This window comes from Engystomops pustulosus, chromosome 4 (genome assembly GCF_040894005.1).
Source record: "Engystomops pustulosus chromosome 4, aEngPut4.maternal, whole genome shotgun sequence".
Taxonomy (NCBI): Eukaryota; Metazoa; Chordata; class Amphibia; order Anura; family Leptodactylidae; genus Engystomops; species Engystomops pustulosus.
The window spans coordinates 155256942-155283782 of NC_092414.1; the positions used below are offsets into that span (position 1 = coordinate 155256942).

At 40.8% G+C, this 26841-nt stretch overlaps 1 protein-coding gene across 2 annotated transcripts in view; it reads left to right on the forward strand.

The window, feature by feature from the left end:
* The first annotated feature begins 1594 nt into the window (after positions 1-1594).
* Positions 1595-26841, forward strand: part of MYO5C (myosin VC) — an 83886-nt gene continuing 58639 nt past the window's right edge. Inside the window, exons 1-3 of one of the 2 annotated variants that reach the window (XM_072148207.1) lie at positions 1595-1753; positions 14459-14569; positions 16877-17039. In XM_072148207.1, coding sequence (XP_072004308.1) covers positions 1727-1753; positions 14459-14569; positions 16877-17039 — 301 coding nt within the window. In that variant the 5' untranslated portion in view covers positions 1595-1726. Of the gene's footprint in view, positions 1754-11580; positions 11726-14458; positions 14570-16876; positions 17040-26841 lie in introns of those variants that run through there. The other variant, XM_072148206.1, reaches the window with a different exon arrangement.

Below are 26841 nucleotides of genomic sequence, written 5' to 3' on the forward strand. Positions count from 1 at the left end.
GTAAAACACAGTATTATAATAGATAATAAAGGACGTGGCAATAATATGGAAAAATATCCATTTTGTTTATTGTATCTCATGGCAGTGGAGTAGAATATCTAGTCAAAGTAGAAATTCTAGCCTTGCAAGTTGCAGGAAAACGAGAAAAGTGTGCGTGTGTGCATGGAGTGTGGTTAGTCTTCTCATGGTGGTGGGGAGATGTAACTTCCTGCGATTTCTTGCTGCTCCATTATAATCTATGGTTTTGTTTGTTGTATCTCATGGCATTGGAGTAGAATATCTAGTCAAAGTAGAAATTCTAGCCTTTCAAGTTGCAGGAAAAGAAAAGTGCAAGTGATTGGTCTCCTCTTGGTTGTGTGAGATGTGACTTCCTGCGGTTACTTGCTGCTCCATTTATAATCTATGATTTGAAATTGACAATTGCAAAGGTTCTGCCACATTTGTATATGTAATAACTCCTGTAACTGTGTGACACTTTGGTCCATGTTGATTAAAAATTGCAATCTTAGGGTGCAGTCAGAGGTACGGCTTTGATTCTGCTCTGACCAGATCGTATATGTGCGTTTCTGTGGAAATGAATGCTATCGGTAACCAGCACCCGGTGTCTTGCATTTAAACAATACATGCATAGAAACACATGCTATCGGGCCGTGGCACGCTACCGTGCGCCTCAATTTAAACGGAATCAAGGCGGTACGTGTGACTGCACCATGAATCTTCTTTTTATTTTAATCATCTTTGTTTTGTGTAAAACCTGCTAGTTTAACAGATGGAAGTCACCCGTTTTGAAATCCAAGTCAGAGTAAGGCTCAGTAAAGAATGCGCTTCGGGGAGATATAATTGGATTTTGGGGCTGATTAATTCCTTTATATAGTGCACACAGAGCTTGCCAGGACAGTCATTTTGAGATTCCTTACAAACACTGACATCTAAAATAGCTGGAAAGCCAAAAAACAATATTGATCTGTGTACATGGAATTTGAGGAAATTCCTGACCAGAAAAAGTGACAAGTGACTCGTGCAGTGTGTCCATATGTTGTGACTGTGTCCACTGACCATCTGTTTCAGCTGCAGAGTCAATGATTTATTTACTATGCGCACTACTAACATGCACTGCTCCCTGGTAATGGAGGTACATATATATGACAATCACCTAGCAGAGGAGGGATGTGCATCCCTGGCAATGGATCACAACTTTTGGAAATAAACTACTTACCACACCTCTGTGTGGGTAATATTTGCTTTCAGTATGGTAAGTGCTTTATAGTCCTGGTAAGGTGTTTTCCAACAACCCCTTCAAGTCTGTTTTTGAAGACTCCCTTCTAATAGCTGAAGAAGAAAGTTGGGAAAATTAGAGAACAAGTCTTGCCCATGTCATACACAGACACCCCTGGATGCCTGGACTGGGGTGTCTTGGGTCCACCCTCCATTTAGAGAGGGTGGTACTAGAGGTGCACTGCAGGTGTATAAGGCACTACAGGTGCACTGCAGGAGTATGGTGCCATAGAGCGCCCCTCAGCTTCGGTGCTTGTCCCTTTAAGCAGGTGCAGAGCGGTGACTGTACAGTCATCTCTGCCGGGGCCGCCACACCCGCTCAGGTGCCGGGACAGGGGAGGCGCGCTCCCGCGGCAGGCTAGCGGGGTCGTGCACGCGCACTGGGCAGCCCCTCGGGAGCAGCGCGGCTCTGGACGGCGGTAAGAGCGGACGGACCCCCGGGACGATCACCATGGCGCTGGCAGAGCTGTACACACAGGTAACGGCCCCATTGTTCTCCGCTCCTCAGGACTTTCTTCCAGCCGGTGACTGAGAAAGTTTCCTTGAAGGGGCAGTGGCCTGTGTCAGGTGTGTGATCCCTGGCTCAGTGCTGGAGGTCCTGCTGTCACTACAGGTGACACCACAGGCTCCTATCTACCCCCATCCCAGATATTACAATCCTGCACGATCTGCAGCACGATTCTGTCCTGGTGACAATCTCTGTACAACACCTTGGACTATGTTGGTGACATATGATTATATACATGTATGCAGTGTATCTGCACACATGATCGGGCATATGGACTAGTGGGGGAGAGATCATCAGGTGCAGCGCAGTCACTGACAGATTACTGTAAGTCCTAAATGTAGGTAATCATGAGGTCACCCTAGTGCTGTCACTTAGGGTATTGGGGGGGACGCCATTGTAACAGGTAGATGTTACGCCGATGCCCGATCCTTCCACAACCCCTTCTGCAAACCCTTAGGGCTCATTCACACAGACATTTATCACATCCTTATCCTGTGATTGTCATGGATAACTGACCATTTATTTTCAATAAGCTGTACCCCCTGCTGCCATACCGGCCAGTAGTGGCCATCTGGGCATACAGCTACTCACCACCACTGGCGTTAGATACCAACCCGAATGTTTAGTTGCTTTAATCATATTTATGACAGAAACTTCCAGCAGATCACATTTACTGTATCATAGGCTGCCTGCACACGGTGTAGTATTTGGGATGTTTGGTAGCCGTTTATTCAGCATTGAGCTCTCGTCCTCTTATATTGCTATGGGATCATGCACACAGCAGTGCACTCCCCTGCCCCATGCATAAGACGACTGCCCATTGCAGCCATTGCACCTATTTCAGCTCATGTTTGTGTCCTGGACAGTGGCATTGGCATGTGAGTGGAGCTCATCCGGGTAAGACACATGGGAAGCAAACCATGGTCCACAAGAGCGGAGCTGCATATGGCGTTCAAGTAGCCTAACACCCCTGTCATACTGAATGATGACCCCACAAACCATTCACATTAGACTTTTTATATTGATGACCTATCACTAATGTCAGATGAAGGGGGGAGAGCAACTCCTGACACCCCCAACCATTAGGTACCTGACATAAGAATCACATAGGTAAGTAATGAATCGTATGGGATTAAATCTATTTTAATAAACTGGACAAACCATGCTGCTCTAGTCAAGTGTCAACATCCTGAGGCTACATTCACATGTCGCTTTTATGATACATTCAGCATATATCCAAGGAAAGCTCCCAGCATACCCATAGACATATACTTGCAGAGGGAGACATCCTTTTTAACACCCATCCAGGAGGAAACGCTGGATGGAGAAACACAGCAAGCGTAGTCTTTTCATTCTGCTTCCTCCTGCTGAGCGACATACAGGCTCAGCGGAGGTCATAATAGCCTATGGGGGACGGATGCAAAGTATTGCAACCCTCCCCGGGCCTCTGCTGAGTGTAATCTATGAGAGGTTTCCAGTGATGTAGTTGTCCATATAAGGACAGTGACATCACTGGGGAAATGCCCTGAGCATTGGCAGCAGCCAATCACTGATTGCTACAGATGTTCACTCCTCCTGCTTTCAGGGGGAAGGAATAGGACAATGTATCCACTGTATGTACAGTGGGATATGTCCTAAGCCTCCATTGTAAGAACAAGTCAGAAATTCAAATCCACACAACAGAGGGCTACAATGAAATGTGAAGGTAACCTAGGACAGGCGGGGGATTACTCCTGCCACATTCTATCACATTCTTTGTGACAATTCAAATCTGCACCAATTAGGGACTGACATGGATTTCAGCTATAACCTGCATCAGTTTTCTGGTGCAGATTATGGTAGATCTATAATGTACCCACCTTTATCTCCACCTACAATCTTCATAAATCCTCCAGACATGGCGACTTTCAGCATGCGATACACACCAACTATCTGTATCATTCCACACCACTGATTCTGGCACAGTTGATCTGATATGCAAATTAGATTATTATCAGGTGGGCATTGCCACTCCCTATGTGTCAGGTGGGCTGTCTGCTGTACTCCAGGACTGCCCATCCATCATCAAAATGCTGAATAACACAACCTACCTGATTGCCCCTGATATGTTTGATTTCGTAAAATCCATATTACCTTTGTTTTTAGACATCAGACAACCCCCTAAATATAAAAAAGAAAGGTTACTGAGTTGTTAATAGGTTTATCTTAGACTTTCGGAAACCCCCCTGGGAGCTGGAATGGTAACAAGAAGAGTACAGTACTTACCCCGGTGCCAGTGTCACTTGCTTAAAGTCCAGTATTGATAGTTTCTAAATGGATATAGATTGGCCCGAAATGGAGGCAATTACAGGCGATCCCCTACTTAAGAACACTCGACTTACATACGACCCCTAGTTACAAACGGACCTCTGGATATTGGTAATTTATTGTACTTTAGTCCTAGGCTACAATAAACAGCTGTAACAGTTATCACAGGCGTCTGTAATGAATCTTTATTGTTAATCCTGATTCTTATGACAATCCAACATTTTTAAAATCCAATTGTCACAGAGACCAAAAAAGTTCTGTCTGGGACTACAATGATAAAATGTACAGTTCCGACTTACATACAAATTCAACTTAAGAACAAACCTATAGACCCTATCTTGTATGTAACCCGGGGACTGCCTGTATCATTTTTTATTTAAAATTTTATGAGAAAAATGTCAGAACAATGCAGTAAACTATCCTTTTGTAGAATTTTATTCTGTCTGCCTCCTCCCTGTGTCCACTAGAGCAAGGAAGCATCTTAATACATTATTCATGTCACCATCACAACCTGTGACTATATTATTATTACTATTATGGTCGGTCATAAATGGCTCTATTGTAAGACCCCCCCTCCCCCCACACACATAAACTCAGGTAAAAGGGAAAAGTGTAAAACCAATGCCTGCCTCCTATTCCCTGTGCTCTATAGTCCAGGTACATCCGCAGTGCAGGAGCACTGGTGCCAGAAGCAGACTAGTTGGGGATCTAGCATTGATATCTAGTGGATTAATCTTGAGCCTCGTGGCAAACAATTAGTAGGAAATAATTCTTATATCTCTTTTTGACATGTTTTTGCTGCAATATTTGTGTATGTGTGTATATATATATATATATATATATATATATATATATATATATATATATATATATATTCACCAAATTTTGACAAACAATTATGATTATGCCTCAAATATAGCATAATATCTACATGTATTGTTCATCCTATTGTATCACCATAGAATATATAAACCAATGAAAATAACCCTGTAGGCACAGAAGCAAATGTGGGCACTAAAGCTGTGCACATGTGATGTGGGTGAATGGTTGCAATTGATATCCTTGCTCTTTCTATAATGACTGAAATACAGGCAGTCCCCGGGTTACATACAAGATAGGGTCTGTAGGTTTGTTCTTAAGTTGAATTTGTATGTAAGTCGGAACTGTATATTTTATCATTGTAATCCCAGCCAGAACTTTTTTGGTCTCTGTGACAATTGGATTTTAAAAATGTTGGGTTGTCATAAGAATCAGGATTAACACTAAAGCTTCATTACAGACACCTGTGATAACTGCTACAGCTGATTATTGTAGCCTAGGACTAAAGTACAATAAATTACCAATATCCAGAGGTCCGTTTGTAACTAGTGGTCGTCTGTAAGTTGAGTGTTCTTAAGTAGGGGACCGCCTTTAATTGTGATACTATTTGGATGTCATGATTAGTAGAAACTCTTTCATCTAAATTGTCAGAGGAGGAAGCTGCTCAATTAATAAAAACGTTTTTTTCTTCTAAAAAAATTTCATTGTTCAGAAATATTGCAACATAAAAATATACTGTACGTTTCACCACAATGACAACATCCCATATAATAATATTCTTCACAGCATAAGACATAAAAGGCTGCATGTACAGATTCATTATAGAGCAGCACCAGGTAGTTGACCAGGTAGTTGGTAGTTACTAACTTAAGGATGAGCAGAGATATAAATAAATGAGTTATAATGGAACTTTTTGAACTTAACCATGTATAAACCTACTCAGCTCCTGCTGCTCTATAATGTCCTGCCATATAGGTTGGACTATATATGCACACGTGGGCAAAATTGTTGGTGCCCCTCTTAATGAAAGAATAACCCACAGTAGTCACAGAAATAACTGAAATCTGACAAAAGTTAAAATAAATTACATTTCTATGGAAATGAACTAATGAAAGGCAGACATTGCTTTTCCACCAGGCTTTAACAGAATAAAAACTCATGATAATGATGGTTTCCTTAACTTAATATTTTGTTGCACAACCTTTGCAATCACACAATTTCTGTGATTGTCAATGAGACTCCTGCTCCTCTCAACAGGTATTTGGGCCGCTCCTCATGAGTAAAGATGCTCAATACGATTTAGGTCCGTGCTCATAGACGGCCACCTCAGAATAGTCCAGTGTTTTCTTCTTAGCGGTTCTTGGGTGTTTTTATCTGTGTTTTGGGTCATTACCCTGTTGCAAGACCCATGACCTGTGACTGAGACCAAACTTCTTGACACTGGGCAGCACATTTCTCTCTAGAATCGCTTGATAGTCCCTTGAGGTTTCATTGTACCCTGCACACATTCAAGACACCCTGTGCCAGACGCAGCAAAGCAGCCCCAGAACAGCCTTCTCCATGCTTCACGTAGGGTTCTTTTCAAGATATATTTCATCTTTCCATCATAGAGACGATGTGCCTTTTCAAAAATTTAGATTTTAGTCTCATCTGTCCATAAGACATTCTTTGTGGCTTGTCATCATGTAGTTTTTGCAAATTCCAGTCTTCAGTTTTTACGATTGGTTTTCAGAAATGGTGTCCTCTTTGGTCGTCTCCCATTGAGTCCATATTGGCTGAAACAACAACAGATGGTGCGATCTGACATTGATGTTCTTTCAGTTTGAAGTTCACATTTAGTCTCGTTAAAAGTTTTTCTGGTCTCTTTTTTTTACAATTAGTATTGTTTGTCTCTTTGATTTGTCATGCATTTTCCTCCTGTGGCCACTTTCAGGGAGGTTGCTAAAGTCTTAGATTACTGAATAATCTGTGTAACTGTAGTACCAGGAACATCAAGCTGCTTGGAGATGGTCTTATAACCTTTACGGTTAACATGCTTGTCTATACTTATTTTTCTAAGCTCCTGAGACAACTCTCCACACACCATGTCACCAAACAGCACAGTTGAGGAGTTCATTACAGACACCTCTGATGCTAATTAGTGGACACACCTTGATTTAACACGTCCTTTTGCTCACGAAGGGGAACCATTATTTCTGTTCATGAGTTTTATTCTTTTTAATTCTGTTGTAGCAAAGCTATAAAGCAATGTCTGCTATTCATTTGTTCATTTTCATAGAAGTGTCATTTATTTTAACTTTTTTCAGATTTAAGTTATTTCTGTGACCTTTGTGGGTTTTTCTTCCATTAACAAGGGGTACCAACAATTTTGTCCACGAGTGTACATAGTGACCAGTTCAATTACATTGGCAAGACTTTATTTTCTCTCAATATTACAAATATAAATCTAGTTAAATAAAGAATTACAATGGATCATACACTACCAGAGTTTAGCAAATTTTGATAATAGTAAAAGTACTGTAGTACCATTACTGGGTAGGATCCAGGGTAAATTCTTTAAGAAAACCTTCTTGTAAGTTGTACAGAAAAGCAACATTTAATCCTGGGCTACAGGTCATTCAAGTGCTCTGAGGGCGGTCCTTTACCCAGAGCGCTCTCTGCTGTTAGTATTTTATACACTTATGCTGATACTGATATACATACACAAAGGTATGTTTAAATGGGTTGTCCTGCAAAAATTAAAGTATTTTCTATCAGTATTTTGAGTGACACAGCCATGTACAAGTGCTCTATTCAGTTCTGTTGAGCTGCTGATCCTATGCAGTCCCATAGAGGTAAATACTTATCCGGTCCATTTACTGGGTGGCTTAGCGGTTCTCATTCTGATGACTTCTGCTGGCCTATCCTTTGCACCAGTGATCCCCAAACTTTTTGTTTCCAGGGACTGGGTTGGATATACCCCTTACCATGGTCCCTGCGAAAAAAGTGGTTGCCCCGCAAATGCTCCATATCTAACCCCAAACCATATAATGTGCCATTTCCCACATACCATAGTCTAATATTCCCCTTTCCAGCAGCTGCCCCCTTTTTTTATGCCCCCTGATATGAAATGTCCACAGCAAAGACCCCCATTAATGAAATGTGCAGCAGCAGTCTCCCCTCCCTAATGAAATGTCCAAAGCAGAGTCCCACTCATTAATAAAATGTCCACAGCATTTACAGATTTAGCCCATATTATTCTGCTTGCCATCTTTATTTTAAGGTTGCACAGTTCTAGTGGATCTATATATCCATATTTGGTAGGTAGGTTTTGATTTTACGGTTTTTGAACATTTTATATATTTTATATATTAATGGACATCTGATGACCTGATGATAGATGCTTACTACTCACCTTCCCGTTTCCAACAGCTATAAATTTCTTTTAGTATGTTTCATAACCGCAGCATTTTGTAGAGATAAAGCTTTTTAAGAGCCGATAAGTATTTTATTCATGCCCCTTGACCGAATGGCACGCCCACACTGCGCTAAGACAGCCGGTGACGTCATCAGCTCCCCCTCTTCCATTCTCGTGCTATGTGTGCTCATAGCGTTCCCTCTCTACATTCTGCTATGATCGCCCGGTTGCAGAAGGAGGGCCGGTGACGTCACCAGCTCTCTCAACTCAGTGTAGGCGGAGCCAGTCAGCTGATAATAAAATAATTATTGGCAGAGCCAAGAGGTGCTCAGCAGAGTGCCCTAGGCTCATTTGCATTTTTTAAAAAGTGTTATTTCTACAAAGAACTGTTGTTCTAAGGTCAGGTAATCTGATGGTAGATGTCCTTTTAGTATGTAGCTCACAGCACAGAGAATATTTTTTATTTTCCCTATGTGAGAGTCTCAGTATACCCAGAAAACCCTTGTCATATCTTATTAAATTGGGTTCCGTTGGTTTTCATATCACAGTCTGAACATTTCTTGCTTTCAACAACACTAAAAATCAAGGCCAGTGGTGGCGTTCCTATGGTACAGGTGTCAGAGGTGGTACTCAGAGGCCTGATCTGTGGGCACTTAGGCCTTAGCCCTAGCACAGAGTTCGCCAGACTCAAGCCCTCCCCCAGTCTAGGAGGTTCCACACTTAGTGATATTTTAAAGCAACATATCCTGGGTTACCTGGGACTACAGGAAGAGTGAGAAGATAAGGACAGTGTCACATTATTATTGGAGAGATGCTACAATGATAATCCAAATTATCTCTCCTTTTTTTCACTGATAATTTAGTTGAAGCAGAGCAAGGAGCAAGTTAGCAATACAATGCTGCTTAAAGGAAATCTACCATGAAAATCCATCATCATAAACCAGGGACACTTACTCATAGATCCAGGCACTGTCACTGTGGGATTCTTCTTATATTTGTTATCCATGGCCTTCTTCTTTCTAAAATCAGCTTTTTATGCTAATTATGCTAATGAGCATGAAGGGCTCTGGGGGTATTTCCAGAGCCCTTCAGTTCCGTAACTTCACAGGCTGTTACAATGAGCAGAAGGTGAGAGAGCAAGGGAACTGTTAGACATGTTCTGCTCATTGTAAGAGCCTGGGAATCGTCAGCAAAGAGAGGCTTTGGAGCCCATTAGGCTCATTAGCAAAAAATAAAAAAATATATTTTTCAAAAAGTTCATTTTAGAAGGAAGGAGGCCATAGATAACAAATATAAGAAGATTCTATCTGTGTGTAAGTGTCCCTGGTTTATCATGATGGATTTTGATGGTAGATTTCTTTTAAATTGTCGAGTTGGCACATTGGATTAAATAATGGATATTGGGTTACAGTGTGGGCACCCAGTTCTTCTCCAATTCTTTCCCTGGACACCCAATAAACCTTGAACTGACCCGTCTCCCCACGTCATTGTAGGTAAAGTGGTAATCTATGAAATCAAAGTGCTATACTTTCATCTGACCAGTAGAGCTACAGATCCTGACCCAGCAAATACAGAACTTTATGAGACCAGGTCTTGAGGGAAGAGAGGACTGAAGAGTAAACATACAAGATGCTATGTACTGCTGTCTGTAGTTCCTGAGCTGCAGTTTCTACCTGTATGAGGACATCACCCCCCCCCTACCTGTTTCACTTTGTGACCAAGGCTGTGGCATGGTAGTAGATGTTTAATGGCCAGGGCACGGGAGACGGTTTTGGACCACTGATCTAATGGGTCCTCCTAAGTCTCCCCTGACTAGTTGATAGCAGGTATCTAGGATGGTAAGGATGGGGAAAGTTGGAAGAAATGGCCTGCTAAGTTTGTTTTGGGAGATAAAGCCCTGATGGAAGGCTTTGAAGAACCTTCAGCTATCCACTATAGAAATGGCTGAAATAGTATTTGAGGAGATATTTTTTCTATCACCTACGCTTAGGATAGATAGTCGCTATCAGTTTTTTTTTTTTTGGGGGGGGGGGGGTCATACACCTGGTGCCCCCACTTACTAACTTTATGAAGTAGTTGCAGTGCACGACTACATGAAGTTTCTGCTTTACAGACTTGTCATGTCATGTCCATCAGTGACATGGCCTGTTTAGGGCTGAGCTGCAATACCAAGCACAACCACCAAACATTCTATGGTGCTTTGCTTGATGAAAAATCCACAGCATTATTTCATTTTCTGATGTCTATTCAGCAACTGATTGTAGAAAGGGTCCCACCTGATATATAAATGACCTATCCTAAGAATAGATGATTAATAAAAGAAAATATGGAATAACCCCTTAAAAAGACACCAATAATATAGATGGGACATAAAAAATTGGTGCAGTGATCTAGGCATTTTGCAGTTAGTCTATTGTTTAGGAAAAGTAACCCTTGAAGCAAATTCAGAAGCGAATAGTTCAGGTGAAAATAGGAAACCACTCAATATTTTATTGAGGGAAAAAGCTTCTCTTCCACGGCAACAATTTCAAAATCGTTCACAATTATCAACTTTAAGCTTTTAGCAAAATTGCGTTTTTGTTGTAAAAATCCTGCAGAACACATAAGGGTAAATATTCATCTGTTCTATATTTCACTTGAGATTTGCTGATGGAGATGGAGATAAGCAAGGCCTGGGGCTTAGAGGAAGTTTGTCGCCACGAAAATGCAGCAAATTTGCTGGCAGAATGTTATAGAGCAGGAGGAGCTGGGCAGATATGTTAAACAACTTGATTTCCTAAAGGAATATTCTCATCTGGACATTCACATTAAATTTCATATATCAACTTCTTCAATTGGATGCTATTAAAGAATGTTCCTGTGTGAAGATAATTTCCTATAAATGTAGCCATGTTGTCCGTTAGAAACTAGATAGTCGTCCTTTGATACGACCACCACTTCCGGATCTTGATGACTATGGCATCAGTGTTTTGGGGTTTTTTTGGATATGTTTACCCCCAAAGACTTGTACTGATAGGCTGCTATCTCTGTCAGTCATAGGAGATTTACAAGGGAAAAACACGCAGTGATTGCCTGGAGTTTCCAGCAGACTCTTCCTCTGTCCCCAGTGTGTCAGTAATCATCAGGAGGCTTTTTTAGGTTGACATTTTTGTAGCTTCTTGACTAAATAGGAACATGACAGCAATTGATCAGAGATCTAGAGGATGTTATGGTGAGGCCATAAAAAAGCTGAAGGGATTATATTATATTTATTTAGCTAATAAAGCGATCAGACTGCACAGGTGTTCACAGCGTTAGAACATATAAAGTCTTGTCCAGGATGTGCCAGGCTCATAGCGCTACATGTTCCTGCCAGGCGGCTGCTGACCTAGGACTCTGCCTTAATGCTCCATACTGATCTCCTGCAACAGAACCATAAGGTAACTCCATCTTATGATAAACCCAGGAAAACATCAGGCTTGTCTTTCCAAGAACACCTGCACACAACCCAGCTAGTTATGTGATATGTATTGTTCATGGTGTCTCATGAATTCCCTTGAAATGGATTAGGTTTCCTTTTTTGCCAACATGAACCAACATATTTATGTTAGGAACTTCCTGTAATGTCAGAAAGTGACAGAAATGTAGGGTGGGATTTCTTGGCTATGAAATACCAGTTACTGGAGAGAATGTTATGTCCTAACCTTCCAAAACTGTATAACACCACAGCTCAGAGCTACTCCAGGAGAATTTTTATATTTAGGTATTTTTAGCATTTGCCAGCGGACTATAAGGGTCTGCAATGCTTTGGTGAGTGTTACAACCCATTTACTGTCCATCTACTTGGGTGTATGTAGAATACCTACACTATTATATGTATGATGTGCAGGTAGACAGACCAAGGTAAGCCTCGAACATGCTGTAGTGCCTTTCTAATGACATTGGTGGTACCAAGAGTTGGATCAAATATTCTGAGTGCCAGACCTAAGATTAGGTCATTTACAAGCTTTTCTTAAAGAGCATCGAATGTAAAAATACATATACACACATATATATTTATGTATGCTTTATTCAGTGTTAAAAGAGGCTTTCTCCAGCAAGTGAGAAGTGCAAATGAAAGGGTATATAAAGAGGAAATGACATCATTGTGATTGCAAAATGAATAAGCTTATACATTTTTTTCAACTGTGCTGTAGATGTAGAGGTAAATGTTATAACACTCGGCTTCATTAAGTGCATACTTTGTGTATAAATATCCTTATATGCATACAATTAAATATAACAATAATCGTGTATAGTGAGAACAATGGGGCAGATTTATCAATCAGTCTGAAAGTCAGAATATTTCCGGTTGCCCATGGCAACCAATCACAGCTCAGCTTTAATTTTACCAGTGCTCATGAATATTTTAAAGGGGAGCTGTGATTGGTTTCCATGGGCAACTTGAAATATTCTGACTATCAGACTGCTTGATAAATCTGCCCCAATGTGTTAACAATACAATATGATTATAGAAAAATTCCCCCACGTGCTGCCGACTGTAGAGTCCCGGATGAATAGGATAACTGTGCACGCCCCATAAAGTAATGATGTACCATGTGGTTCGTAACAAATCACCTAATGCGCATTTGGGTGATCTCAAAGCCTGGACGCCATCATTGAAGAGTGAAACAGATCCTCTAATGTGCATATGAGGCACAGACTACTGTCAGTGCTTGCTTTTTGTTTCATGTTATATAGAAGAAATTCTACAGGAAGGAGAGGGGAACTTTATAAAGGGTTTCTTCTTCTACATTTATTGTTAGAAAAATGTAAACATTAGCAAAATGCATCATAAGAAGTGGTATTACCTGGAAAGCAGGTACAGGCAGTCCCCGGGTTACATAAAAGATAGGTGCTGTAGGTTTGTTCTTAAGTTGAATTTGTATGTAAGTCGGAACTGTATATTTTATAATTGTAACCCCAGACAGAATTTTTTTGGCCTCTGTGATTTTCAAAATGTTGGATTGTCATAAGAACCAGGATTGACAGTAAAGCTTAATATCAGACACCTTTAATAACTGTTACAGCTGTTTGTAACCTGGGGCTAAAGTACAGTAATTTACAAATATCCAGAGGTCCGTTTGTAACTAGGGGTCGTATGTAAGGCGCTTTTAGTTGACATAAATATTACTGTTAATTACTTATATGAATTGCATTGTCTATGTGGTATACAGTATATGATCATTATCTGGTAGAAAGCATAAAAATAAATGCATAGTTGACAAGGTGAGACCATCCTAAACATGCAGGTAACAAGGTCATTATGTCGGTGTTGATGGGTGAAAACAAGTGATGTAGTATTAAATATAGGATTTGGGTTATGACTAATCTAAAGACAGTGTGTGAGACATGACAGTGTAAAGTGTGATAAGGGAGGGTGTACCGCAATGTGCCGCATTGTGTAAACAGCTTAGTGTTGACTTGTGAGGTTGGGTTTATGAAGGATTAATATTCGCATGAACTGTACCATTTACCAATGGAGGAGTCTGGATCTCTAAGGATATTGACTAATTACACCAGGATTACAAGCACTTTAATAGTTAGACATAAGCCCATTTAAGACCAAAATTAATTCCTAAAAATGATCAATAATGGCAGGTTTTATCGTGTACTGAACAGTGCATGTGGCTGGTTAGATCATACAGTACATACGGTCACAGAAAATGTTCTGTATAAAGAAATCTGCAGCACATGGTGACTTGTAATGTGGGGCTTCTGCTGACAGATTTTGTCCTTTGCAATGCAAGACCCACAAATGAGTCTCAGAAGAAAACCACCATTATTATGGCCTTGGCCTCACAGTATAACATATATAACCGGGCCATTAACTACTCCCTCTAGATATTAGATGATTTACACCGGATGTAGTTATGTGCTTGTCTGGTAACTCTTTGTAGTGAAGCGACATCTGTCCTAGAAAGTAACTACTGACAGTAATTGATTGCAAGTTTTTCTTTGATAAATCTGAGAAAACTGGTAATGCAGGAACTGAATGTCTGGTGGAAACTATTTTCTGACTGAGGGGTTGGAGGGTTGTATTACCGTGCTTATATAACCAAAATCAAGAAATGCAGACTTGTCACATTATATAGTTCACTTATCTTACCAATATTGTTCCCTTTGTGTTACAGTATAATCGGGTGTGGATCCCGGATACAGATGAAGTTTGGAAATCTGCTGAGATTACTAAAGACCTGAAGATAGGGGACAATGTGCTTCATTTACGTCTGGAAGATGGCTCTGTAAGGAATGATGTCAAAATGTAATCTTCTGTCATTTGTGTACAGTGTAATCCACTCCAAGGACAGATCCTCATGGGATGTAGACACACACACACACCCTGCCATGGATAAAAATGACCAAAATGACGCACACAGTGCAAACTTACCTGCTCTGGGGGGTTTTACCCTCTATGTTGTAGGGAATACTACTGCACAACATTACAGGAACAACGAAACATGGCAAATGACTCATTTTTACATTTAACCAAAAAATGGAAAAGCTGTGTGTGAAAAATGGAGTCCAGCCCATGAATCAATAGATGTAGAACTGCTCTTTGCCGAAATAACTGTATGACTTTATCAGTCTCTCACATCGCTCTGGAATAATTTTGTCCCACTCTTGTTTAAAGCGCTGCTTGTGTTCATTCAGCTAGCTAGCATTTTGCAGTGCACTTTATAAACTGTTGGGGTGCACTTAAAGAGCGACACTAAGTCACTCACAGATCCTTATGGACCGGTGGTTTAGTGTCCCACCGCTGTAGTTTTTCCCTCAGAGCCACGTGAACAAAAAAAAACTAAGTTATATACCTCTTCCGGTCTGGAGTTTTGGGCGCCAGTGCAGTGATGTTATGAAGCCGCTGCAGTACATTGCATGTGTAATAAAGCTGGGGTGTACTCCTCTGATCACAAAGAATTTTTGTTATGTTTTAGAGACTACTTTAAGCAAATTACAGCAAATAATTAATATTGTTTGTGTAATGAAAAGTTATTTCCAGTTCTGTATCAATTCCTCATGGCAGTGGTAGCTAACCTAAGGCACGGGTGCCAGAGGTGGCACTCAGAGCCCTCTCAGTGGGCACTTAGGCTGTTGTCCCATGTAGAGTTCGCCAGACAGGGAATCTCCTCCATATCCCAAGACTTGCCATGCTTAGCATTATTTTAATGTGAATCATCCGGGTCTACCTGAGACTGCAGGAAAATAGAGGAGGTATGGAACGAGTCAGGTTATCATTGGAGCTCCGTGTGTGCTACCCCTGAATCTTCCTGTTCCGGGGGCTGTCCATGGAAGCTCCAGTGGCAATCCAAATTTCCTCTCGTTCTGACAAAGATATTGGTGCCCTTAGGCCCATTGAAAGCCATTGGAGCAAGAAGATTGTAATAAGTTACTGCTTGAATTGCTGTATTGGCACTTTGTGCAGGTTTTGGGTTGCAGTTTGGGCACTCGACCTGTAAAAGGTTTGCCATTGCTGCGTTATGATTTTCTTGCTGTCTTGTTGCTTGCATTCAACAGGAAGCTTCATCGTTTACTTCCTGTAGATAAATATCGGTGCATGGTCATGTAAAGTCACACAGGTGTATGGCTCGTTACCATCACACAACTCTGATTACGCTGTGTGTTATAACGAGCTGTGCACCCGTGTGACATCACATGACCATGAACCGATGTTTATCTACAGGAATTCATTGATGAAGCTTCCTGTAAATGGAAGCAAGAAGAGATCTTGGAAACTGTGAAGAATTGATAAAGGATGTATATTGGACATTTTTATAACTGTTTATTATTCAAACAATATCAATTATTTGCTGGAAGTGGACAACCCCTTTAATACCTTTAAAAATGCATACTCTTTTGATAAAAAAACACTCCATACCATAATTTCCTACCTATGATTTTTTGATACAATGGTTGTAGCATATATAAGGTGTCATTTTTTTAGAGGACCAGCTGATGTTTTCATTGAAACTATTTTAAGTTTTTGTACAACTTGTTGATCACTTTTTATTAAAATATTCTTTTATAAAGCAGCAATTTGGACATTTGGCTTTATGGGAAATCTTCCATCTGATTCATACCTTATAAAGCAGCGTCACTGACAGAATCCACTTTGCACCCAGATGCAGGATCTGGCCCTATGGACTTCTTTATGTTATAATGATATGTTGCCTCTCCAGGCTCTGGCTGTGCAGGTAATAACACTCCCCCCGGAGGACTTGTACATTTATGCATATTTTTAAAACATCCTTTTTAGGGAAAGGAGACGATAAAAAACTATTACAAGGCCAGATCCTGTCGCATATAATGCCATTTAAATGCGACTTCTGTATTGAATCACAGCATTTATAAGGTTGACAAAATGCTGCAGGCACCCATCTGCACTGACACTGTGCTGTACTACTGTGGCGCGTGTTATTAGAGGTAGTGCCAGAAACATAAGTATTCCAATACAGTCAATACCCATCATGCTAATACGCATTTATAAATTGTTAGCAATCTTGTCACAAATAACAAATGTAAAGTACCGTAATTATATCATTGTTGTCTTGCAGGACCTGAAATATATAATTGAGAAAGGTTTACCTCCTCTTAGAAATCCAGACATTCTCGTAGGAGAAAATGACCTCACTGCCCTCAGTTATTTGCATGAACCTGCCGTCCTGCACAACCTCAAAGTGCGATTCATGGAGTCTAAACTTATCTACACCTACAGTGGTAAGTAAATAATGCACTATAGCTGCACGGGAACTCCTAGTATAGTACTTTATGTTGATAGGGATTTTTTATGCAGGGCCCCAACAGCCCTCTTGACTTTTATAAGGTGAGTCCTAATTAACCCTTTCATGGTTGTCCTGGTACCAGTAACTTGAACATAAAAACTAAGACACGTCAGTCTCTTAGTGTATGTAAAGATCTTCTCCCGTTTAATATCTCAAATGCATAATATCACAGACAAAAGAGTCATCAAAGAGGGGTGAATAGTATACTGCAAAGCCATTGGTCATCAGCACATTCTGGGAAAAAAAAAAAAATTATTAATTGTGCTCAGTTCTCAGGGACCTTGTACACAGATATTGTTTATACTAATTTCCTGAGAAGAAGAAGATAAGTGACTCCAGAATCATAATATAATGTAGCATCAAGGACAGACTGGCTTCTCATTAAATGTCAAAGGGTATTAGCTGACAGGTGAGCAAACAGGTTACATAAAATGAAGTTTGAATTATGAATTTAACTCGACAGTGGTCAGTGAACATGTCTGCTGTATCTAAGATGGCTAACAGTAGTCAAAATGGCGTCCGAAACCAGTGCAATCTCCTTAACAATGTCATATAACTGATGCTGTTACTCCACATCAAGTATCGGTGTAGAATGTACCTACATCACTGCATGTTCTTATTGAATCCCTTCTACTACACTCAAAATAAAACACCAAACAGAAAAAAGGGGGGTAGAAATTTAGGGCCATATACCGCCCCCTAAATAAATAAAAAAACCCATCAAAGAAGAATGAGAGTACCAAATTGATAAAGTATAAAACAATGTAGACTTTATTAGATACAAATAATGACATCAATTGTAAAAAATAGGCAAACAAGATGAAAGGATAACAAACAGACAAAAAGTATAACTACAAGGGCCCGGGTGTAACCGTATAAAAGACGTATGTAAACATATCCTGTATATCACTTAAAGTGCTTAGTAGGACTAAATCCGGTCAAAATCTGTAAACAAGTGAGCAGGACAAGTAAGTATGAGCATACAAACCACGGACCCAAGAGAGGAAAAACAGCCCCAACATGTGTTTTGCCACGGAATGGCATATCTATACATTATAGATATGCTAAGTAAAACCTCCAGGGGAAATCTACTTTCCAAGCCTAAATCCCCATGTTGGGGCATTTATCACAATCCCTTTTTATACATCAGTGGAGTCTTTCCTCTGTTCAAAGAACAACTTTGTACAAATGAGTATATCCTGATTTTTAGATTTCTTGAACCATCTTTACATATTTGGTTTGATATCAATCTCACAATGCCTCAGCACAGCATCACATGGCAAGTTAGTAGTCAAACCATCTCACATCCTAGCTAGCTAGTGTTTCTAGTTGTCATAATTATTTCTGTAATTCAGTCCCCTCTGTGAGGTAGCGTCATACATTTCATAAAAATGTATGAAATATAGGAATATCTGACGCTGCAAATGGGTCACGCATCGCCATGGACTTAAAGGGCATGTACCACCAGGATGAAGCACTGTATGCAAATGAGTCTGAGGGGCTCCAGGCTCCATAGGTGTTAATGCAGCAGGGAGCTCATTTGCATACATCATCGATAGATGTAAGTATAAAAAGTGTGTCAATGAATTCCCACCTCTGCTAAACAAGCATCCCAGTGTAATCTATGGAGATAGAAACAACAAGAAAAAGAACTGATGTGAAAAACCATTAAAAATTAATCTTTAAAAATCTTAGGTTAAAAAGTCTAGTAGAGAGCTAGGTTTATCAATTGTTTCCACTGCATTCATGGACTGATCAATGCTATAGCTTAAACAGTCATAGTAAATCTCTACTACCATTCCTAAAGTGAAAACCCATTCGTCTTTGCAGAACATTCAAATCATTGTAGACAAACCTCCATGTATGAATGCACTAGTTTGGTTCTAGCTAATGATATAGTGAGCACATAAACTACCTGACTTGTGCGATTCATCCCATGATGTAACCACTTGTTATAGTGAAGCCATTTTTGTTCCCATAACTAATAAACTGAAGTGCAAAAACGTGAAATAAATAGCTGCAGGTTCCTTAGACAAACACACCTGTACAAATATTATCATGTTCACATCCACAATCTTGTTAGTAACCGTTACCCGGTTTATAGGAATAGTTTTTTTTCTATTTTTCCTTTTGTACTGGAAAAAAACCCTCTTTTATTCATTGCTCTTAGCACTGAGGAATTGTGTGTTACTATTATTTACATTCAGCTCCTAAAGGGTTATTCTCATCTGAGCATAAACATGTATTGTAATTCATTAGTCATTTACATATATGCATTTTTTCAATTGAATGTTATTAAAAACCGTCAGCCATGGTTAACACCTGCGACCTGTGCCAGCGCCATGAGCCATCTTAAAACATGGCAATGTGATGTACTATTAGATCATGCGTTGTAAAGTATATTCTCAGAGCAATTTTACAAGCATATTTCATAATATCTATATTACATACCAGAAGTAGTGTTAATCCCTTGGCGCTCTGCTCTGTACTAGTACGGTGCTTGCTCCCACGATTCGCGCACCTGGTGAATCGCCTGTCATCATGTCACATGACATGGTGATATCATAATGGGACTCGGGTGACGGAGGCAGGAGAACCTCCTACTGACGTCACTTGGCCGATCGGATCAGTCCCGCCCGCCGATCGCTTCCATTGGCCAGTCAAGTCTGATTTCCTTCCTCCACCCTCCAGCGGCACCATTTTGGTTTGTTATCGCTGGAGAGAGGAGCTGACCTTTACAGTTACACCAAAATCACTATTACACTGTCTGATCCCTATCTATTTCCTCCTGTGTCCTTTATATTCCATGTGTGATTGACTTGCGGGATCATACTTGTCTTCCGTTTTTCCCATCTCCTGTCTGTCCCTTATGAACCCAAACACACTTTTCAGTGCAATGTTTGAATAGCGCTGATTCTTTAGTGGTAGTTAGGGTGTCTTAGGGTAGGCTAGGTGCATTTGTAGCGCCTTTTTGCACGGTGCACATACCGTATATACTCGAGTACAAGCAGACCCGAGTATAAGCCGAGACCCCTAATTTTACCATCAAAAACTGGGAAAACCTATTGACTCGAGTATAAGCCGAGGGTGGGAAATGCATTGGTCACAGACCCCCCCAGTATATAGCCAGCCTGCCCCCAGTAGTATACAGCCTGCCCCCAGTAGTATACAGCCTGCCCCCAGTAGTATACAGCCTGCCCCCAGTAGTATACAGCCTGCCCCCAGTAGTATACAGCCTGCCCCCAGAAGTTTACAGCTTGCCCCCAGTAGTATACAGCCTGCCCCAGTAGTATACAGCCTGCCCCAGTAGTATACAGCTTGCCCCAGTAGTATACAGCCTGCCCCCAGTAGTTTACAGCCTGCCCTCAGTAGTATACAGCCTGCCCCCAGTAGTTTACAGCTTGCCCCCAGTAGTTTACAGCTTGCCCCCAGTAGTTTACAGCTTGCCCCCAGTAGTATACAGCTTGCCCCCAGTTATATACAGCCTGCCCCAGTAATATACAGCGAGCCCAGCATTAAAAAAAAAAAAAACTTAAATACTCACCCTCCGGTGGCCCCGATGCGTAGCGCTGCTCCCCCGATGTCCGCTAGGCGCCGCCTGGGAGCGTCATACTAGGCGCCGCCTGGGAGAAAAACAATGGCGGCGCCCAGCAGAAGAAAGAAGACAGGCGCGGAAGCCTGAAGAGGACCCGCGCGGACATCAGGGGAGCAGCGCTGCACGTCGGGGCCACCGGATGGTGAGTATATAAGTTTATTATTTTTTAAATATTTTTTAAGTATGCATGTTATGTATTGACTTGTGTAAAAGCCGAGGGGACGTTTTTCAGCACATTTTTTTGTGCTGAAAAACTCGGCTTATACACGAGTATATACGGTAGGTTTTTTTTAAAATTATTATTATTTTTCCAGAGCGCCTGTAGGTGTACCTGTAGTTTGGTGTGCATGATCTAATTTTTCTGTGTTCCGGCTGTGCGGCTTGTCTGTGTAGTTGGTTTCACATTATTTAATTTTTTTTCTATGTGCCGGCTAGGCAGTTTATCCGTGTAGTTGGGTGCACATTATCTAATTTTTCTGGTGTACGTTATTTAATTTTTCTGGGGCACATTATTTTATTTTTCTGTGTAAAATGTCTCTGTTGACGTACACCGCGTTGGAGGCATAGTGGGGATGATAGTACAAAATTGATTGATCCTCCGCCTCTAGGTTCATCCACTCCACATTTAGGAAAAAAATGATGCAGTACCTTTCCAACCAGAGATTTTTGGTACTCACGGGGACAGTCCTTAGTCCATACCCAATGTCCTCAGCGTTGCATGCCTAGGGCATGAAAAATCCTCATACAGGATACGGTAGCTTAGCACGGCGTCCCTCTTGGGGATTCTCAAGGTAGCTCGTAGCTTCTGTGCTACTCCTAATTGTTCCCACCCGGGAACTTGTTCCTCCACTACTCGTTCCACTTTCTTCGTTCCTTCTTCTAATTACTATTCGATTTGGGAAGAGAAAGGAAAAGAACGATGGTGCAGTACTTTTTTGATCGTTAAAATTGTTTTAATGGTAATACTCACAAGAGTAAAGATTAAAAAGGCCTTATGGATAAAACAAACACGCTCAGTATACCGCCCGACTCCGAGTTTCGCCTGATATGGCTTCTTCCGGGGCTTACCGGCGTGTTGGGCTACGTGTTTTTTATATGCAAATTCAATTCATATGCAAAACATTTCTCACAATTTTTTTCTCAAAATAAAAGAAACTGTTTTCATGCAATTCTTTCAATAATGTTCGCATCAATAACAAAGTCTTATTTTAACAGATAGAGTTTCTAACAGTCCTATTTGTAAACTTTACAGTCATATTTGTTAACATATTTGTTACATATTTGTTAACAACCAAATTTTGCAGGATGTTGGAAAGTTTTAAACGGGGGAAGCTACTAACTCTAAGGTAGTGAATAATAAAGTGCTAAAAAAGTGCATGTGAACCAAATTAAAGTGCTTAGTAATATTTTCAAGTATTCATGTAAACCATCTTTTACAGTGCTGATGTACTCAGACAAAGTCTTATTTTAACAGATAAAATTTCTAACAGTCCTATTTGTAAACTTTACAGTCATATTTGTTAACATATTACTTAACACATTTGTTAACAACCAAATTTTGCAGGATGTTGGGAAGTTTTAAAACGGGGGATGCTACTAACTCTAAGGTAGTGAATAATAAAGTGCTAAAAAGTGCATGTGAACCTAATTAAAGTGCTTAGTAATATTTTCAAGTATTCATGTAAACCATGTTTTACAGTGCTGATGTACTCCATATTGAAAAATAAGACTTTTACCAAACCGGCATCCCAATATAGAAAAGTTTTTTTAAAAAGTCCTAAACGGCACAGTGTGCTATGGGTATAGTAAGTATTATATGTTAAAATTAAAGTGCTTGGTGGTATTGAAATAAAGTGCTGATGTGCATAAAACTTTATAAAAAACATTTTATCTCGAGATCTGCATTCAATCCTAGTGGAATTAAAGTTTTAAGGTGGAAGATCCAAAATGATTCTCTTTGGCTCATTTTTTTAATAATGGCTTCCCCCCTCCAATGTGGTGAGACTCGTTCTAAACTAAAGAAGGAGGTACCAATAGGATTTTTTTGATGGTATCTCGCATAATGGGCTGACAGGGAATGATCTAACTTCCCTTTTCTTATATTTCTGAAGTGTTCATTCAGCCTAGTTTTCAATTTCCTTATGGTCCTTCCTATATATTTCAACCCACATGGGCACACTATCATATAAATGACCTGAGTGGTGTCGCAAGTAGCAAAGTGTTTTATATTATATGTGAGGGAATTGTCGGCTGCTGAAAAATTATAAATTCCTCCAGTTATAGTTCTACCAATACTTCTACAAGCTTTACAGTGTGTGCACCGAAAGAAACCGGTGTGTGTTGTCGGTTCACCAAGCTTTTTATCATTAATACTGCTATGTACTATGTGGTCCTTGATATTTTTCGCTCTCCTGTGTATAAATTTGGGTGCAGCAAGGGTGGGTCCTATACCGGGTCATATGTCAGAATGTGCCAGTTCTTCTTAATGATTCGTCGGATGTGATAAGAATCTTCTGTATACTCCGTGATAAATGGGACTACAATTTGTTTTTTCTCCTCCTGTACACTTTTTGAACGGGGCTTTTTTTCTTTCTCAAGGTCCTCACTCTCTAGCTCTTTTATTGCTCGATCAATATCTGCTGGCCTATAGTTTTTCTCCAAAAACCTATTTTTTAACAGCAGACATTGTTCATTATAGTCATCTTTTTTACTGCAGTTACGTTTTATTCGTTTAAACTGCCCTTTTGGGATGTTCTTTAGCCAGGGAGCATAGTGACAGCTGGCTTGTTCAATAAAGCTATTGCAGTCAGTCTCCTTAAAATGAGTTTTTGTGTATATGATATTATTCTCTTTTATCAACTCCAGATCTAAAAAGGAGACGTTCGTTTTACTGTAATTTGAGGTAAAAGCCAAGTTCCGATCATTTGTATTCAAATATAGGATGAAGTTGTTTAAAATCTCCTGGCTACCTTGCCATAAAAAAACCACGTCATCTATATACCTTTTATATAATTTTAGATGACTTTGGAAAGGGTTATTATGGAAAATATATTGATTCTCCCATGATGCCATATATAAATTAGCATAGCAGGGGGCGAATTTCGCCCCCATTGCCGTCCCAGATTGTTGAAGAAAGAATGACCCCTCGAACCAAAAATAATTCCTTTCTAAACCAAACTTAATCAATTGAATGATAAAGTCCTTCTGTTCACTGCTTATATTTTTATAGTCTTCAAAAATGGATTGAATGGCCGCTATGCCCTGTTCATGTGGAATACATGTGTAAAGCGATGTGACATCGCAAGTACAATGTGGGGATGATGTCCCCTTCTACGTCTCCTCTTCCTCATCTTCCAGTGACCTTGAATAACCCCCGATAAGGCACCATAGGGTTTATGCGGAAGAAGTGCCTGGGACTTCTGTGCGAGATCTGCCTAGGACTTCTAGGGTAGAAGTGTCTGGTCTGGGGCTTCCACTGACCCTACATGGGTAGCCCAGAAAATTATACCCCTCAGGTCCCAGACTTTTTGTACCAACCTGGAATTAAATTTGACACGGCTGGGCTCAGAGCTATTGAATTTAATTGCAGTCCAGACCAATCTCAATGCTGCACAGCGTATTAGCCAAAACCCAACTTCGTTTTATGCACAATCCCACAGGTGGTCACTGCAGCAGAGATGGAGAAGTATTGGGGCATTATACTTCTTATGGGGTTTGTATAGAAGCCATCAATCAGGGACTACTGGAGCCTAGACATTCTGTACCACAAGAGATGTTCCGCATGGCGATGAGCAGGATGCACTTTGAAGCCATCCATAAGTTTTTGCATTACACAAACAGCACACAGTGCCCACCCAGAGATGACCGTTTGTTAAAGGGCAGGCCCATATTAGGCCATTTTAGTGGCAAGTTTGCTCAGGTGTAAACCCCGTGAAACATGTGGCCATAGACGAGTCCCTGGTACATTTTAAAGGGAGACTTCAATTTCACCAGTACCTGCCCAATAAGAGGGCAAGATATGGCGTGAAGATGTATAAGCTGTGCGAAAGTACATCAGGGTATACCTACAAGTTCAGGGTATATGAAGGGAAGGATTCCACTATAGTGCCCCCATAATGTCCCCCCCTTCCTGTTTATTACTGCGAAGATAGTGTGGGATTTGGTGTGCCCGCTGCAGGACCAGGGCTACCACCTCTACCTGGACAATTTCTATCCCAGCACTACCCTGTTCAAGTGCCTCGCTTCCAGAAATACTGCGGCATGCGGCACTGTACGCAGAAATCAGAGAGGTCTCCCTAAGTCGCTGCTTGGGCAGAAAATTAGAAGGCACAAGAGCCGAGCATTGACTCTGTATTGTGTGTATAAGGACAACTGTGTATTAACAACAATACATGGGCACACCAGCACCCCTGTCCCGGTACAAGTACAGAAACCCCCAAACCTGACTGCATACTGGAATATAACAAGGACATGGGAGCGGTGGACTTGTCGGACCAGCACGATTGCGTGCGACACAAACCCCTTTTGAATGTGCCGCAAATCGGAAATCGTCAGAATACCCGACGAAAGTGGGGTCCGCTGACCCTTAGTAAATGAGCCCCAGTGTGTATTGGCGGCTCAGATTCTATTCAAGTGACCATTAACTGAGTAATAGTACCCCAGCACCTCTGCTGTTCATTCAAAGGACTACTGCTCCTTTCCCATCCAGTGTATAGGTTTTGGTGCCAAAACTGCTGGTCAGTGTAGGCTTAAGGTATCAGACTCCCAGTGATCGTATCTTGATGGCCTATGAGCTCATCTGTATAACAAAATAAGCAAAACACCAGACAATCCCTTAAAGTAATGAGTTATTTCAACTGAATGCACACCTTAAAAAGAAATTTTATTCTTTTTTACTTGCTCATACTATAGACATTTTTTTAAAATAAATAGTTATAAATGTAAAAGGTTATCAGTTTGTTTTCTACAGCCTGTAGGATTTTCAACTACTATGCCACAATGGTATATGTTTTTAGTCTGGTTTGTCCGTCTGGTGACAGATTCTGTATCATTTAAGTAGTTTGTAATAGTTTATTTTACGTTACCTGGCTCCTGCCAGCAGCATGTGGTGAGTCCCCGGGGTTTCAGCTGCCGATTGCAGAGTATGCAACAGAATGTAAACCACCTTTAAAGTCACTTTTTTTACATATTTAAATTTATTAAAATTTTTATAACATTAAAAGAATCAGAGGGGGAGGGAAGGGAGGTAAAACAATGTGAAAGGAATCATGGATACCAAGTAGTGTCCAATATGGGGGGTTTACAAATAAGAGTAACAACAAATTTCAATTTGAAGAAAAGATACAAAGCAACAATAAAAACAATAATACCATAAGTTGTCGCACAGTGTTACTGTGGTTATCCAGAATATCCTTATTTGCCTAACGTTCTTAATCAGTTACCTAGAGTAATTTCCAGATTAAATGGCGAACCAGAAAAGATAAGTAGAGAATCGGGGAGAGTGGGGAGGAGAGGATAGAAAGAAAAAGAGAGAGAAATAAGGGAAGGGGAAAGAAGGTTGAAAGATTGAGGAAGGAATGGGAGGAGGAAAAAAGGGCCGTGCCTCCCCTCTACCTGGTGTTCAGTGCTCCATAATTTCACCATCTTGTGGCCGTACCGGGATTGTACTAGTCAATTCCAAATAGCGAGGAGATGTCACAAAGGTCATCCAATGGAACCAAGTCTTCTGAGAGCGGGCTGCTCTCTTGGGGTCGGTATTCAGGAGGCTCTCCATCCGCCGCAGCTCCCCAACACGGCCCAACCACTGATGCAAGGAGGGTGGATCAGTAGAGCGCCAGCAAGCTGGGATGCAAGCCTTTGCTGCATTAAGGAGATAGCACAGCAGGGACTTTCTGTAGGTGGCAAGGGAAATTTCGTGGTGGTGGAGCAAAACCCAAGCGGGGTCATCCCGCAACTCTCTGCCTGTCAACTCGCAAATCACCTCCAGCACCGCCGTCCAATACGAAGCAAGAGAGGGGCAACTCCAGAAAATATGTAGGAGAGAACCCTCCTCTTTACCGCAGCGCCAACAGTTTGGAGAGACCTCGGGGTACATTTTATGGAGGACATGGGGGACCCTATACCATCTGGTCAATAGCTTATA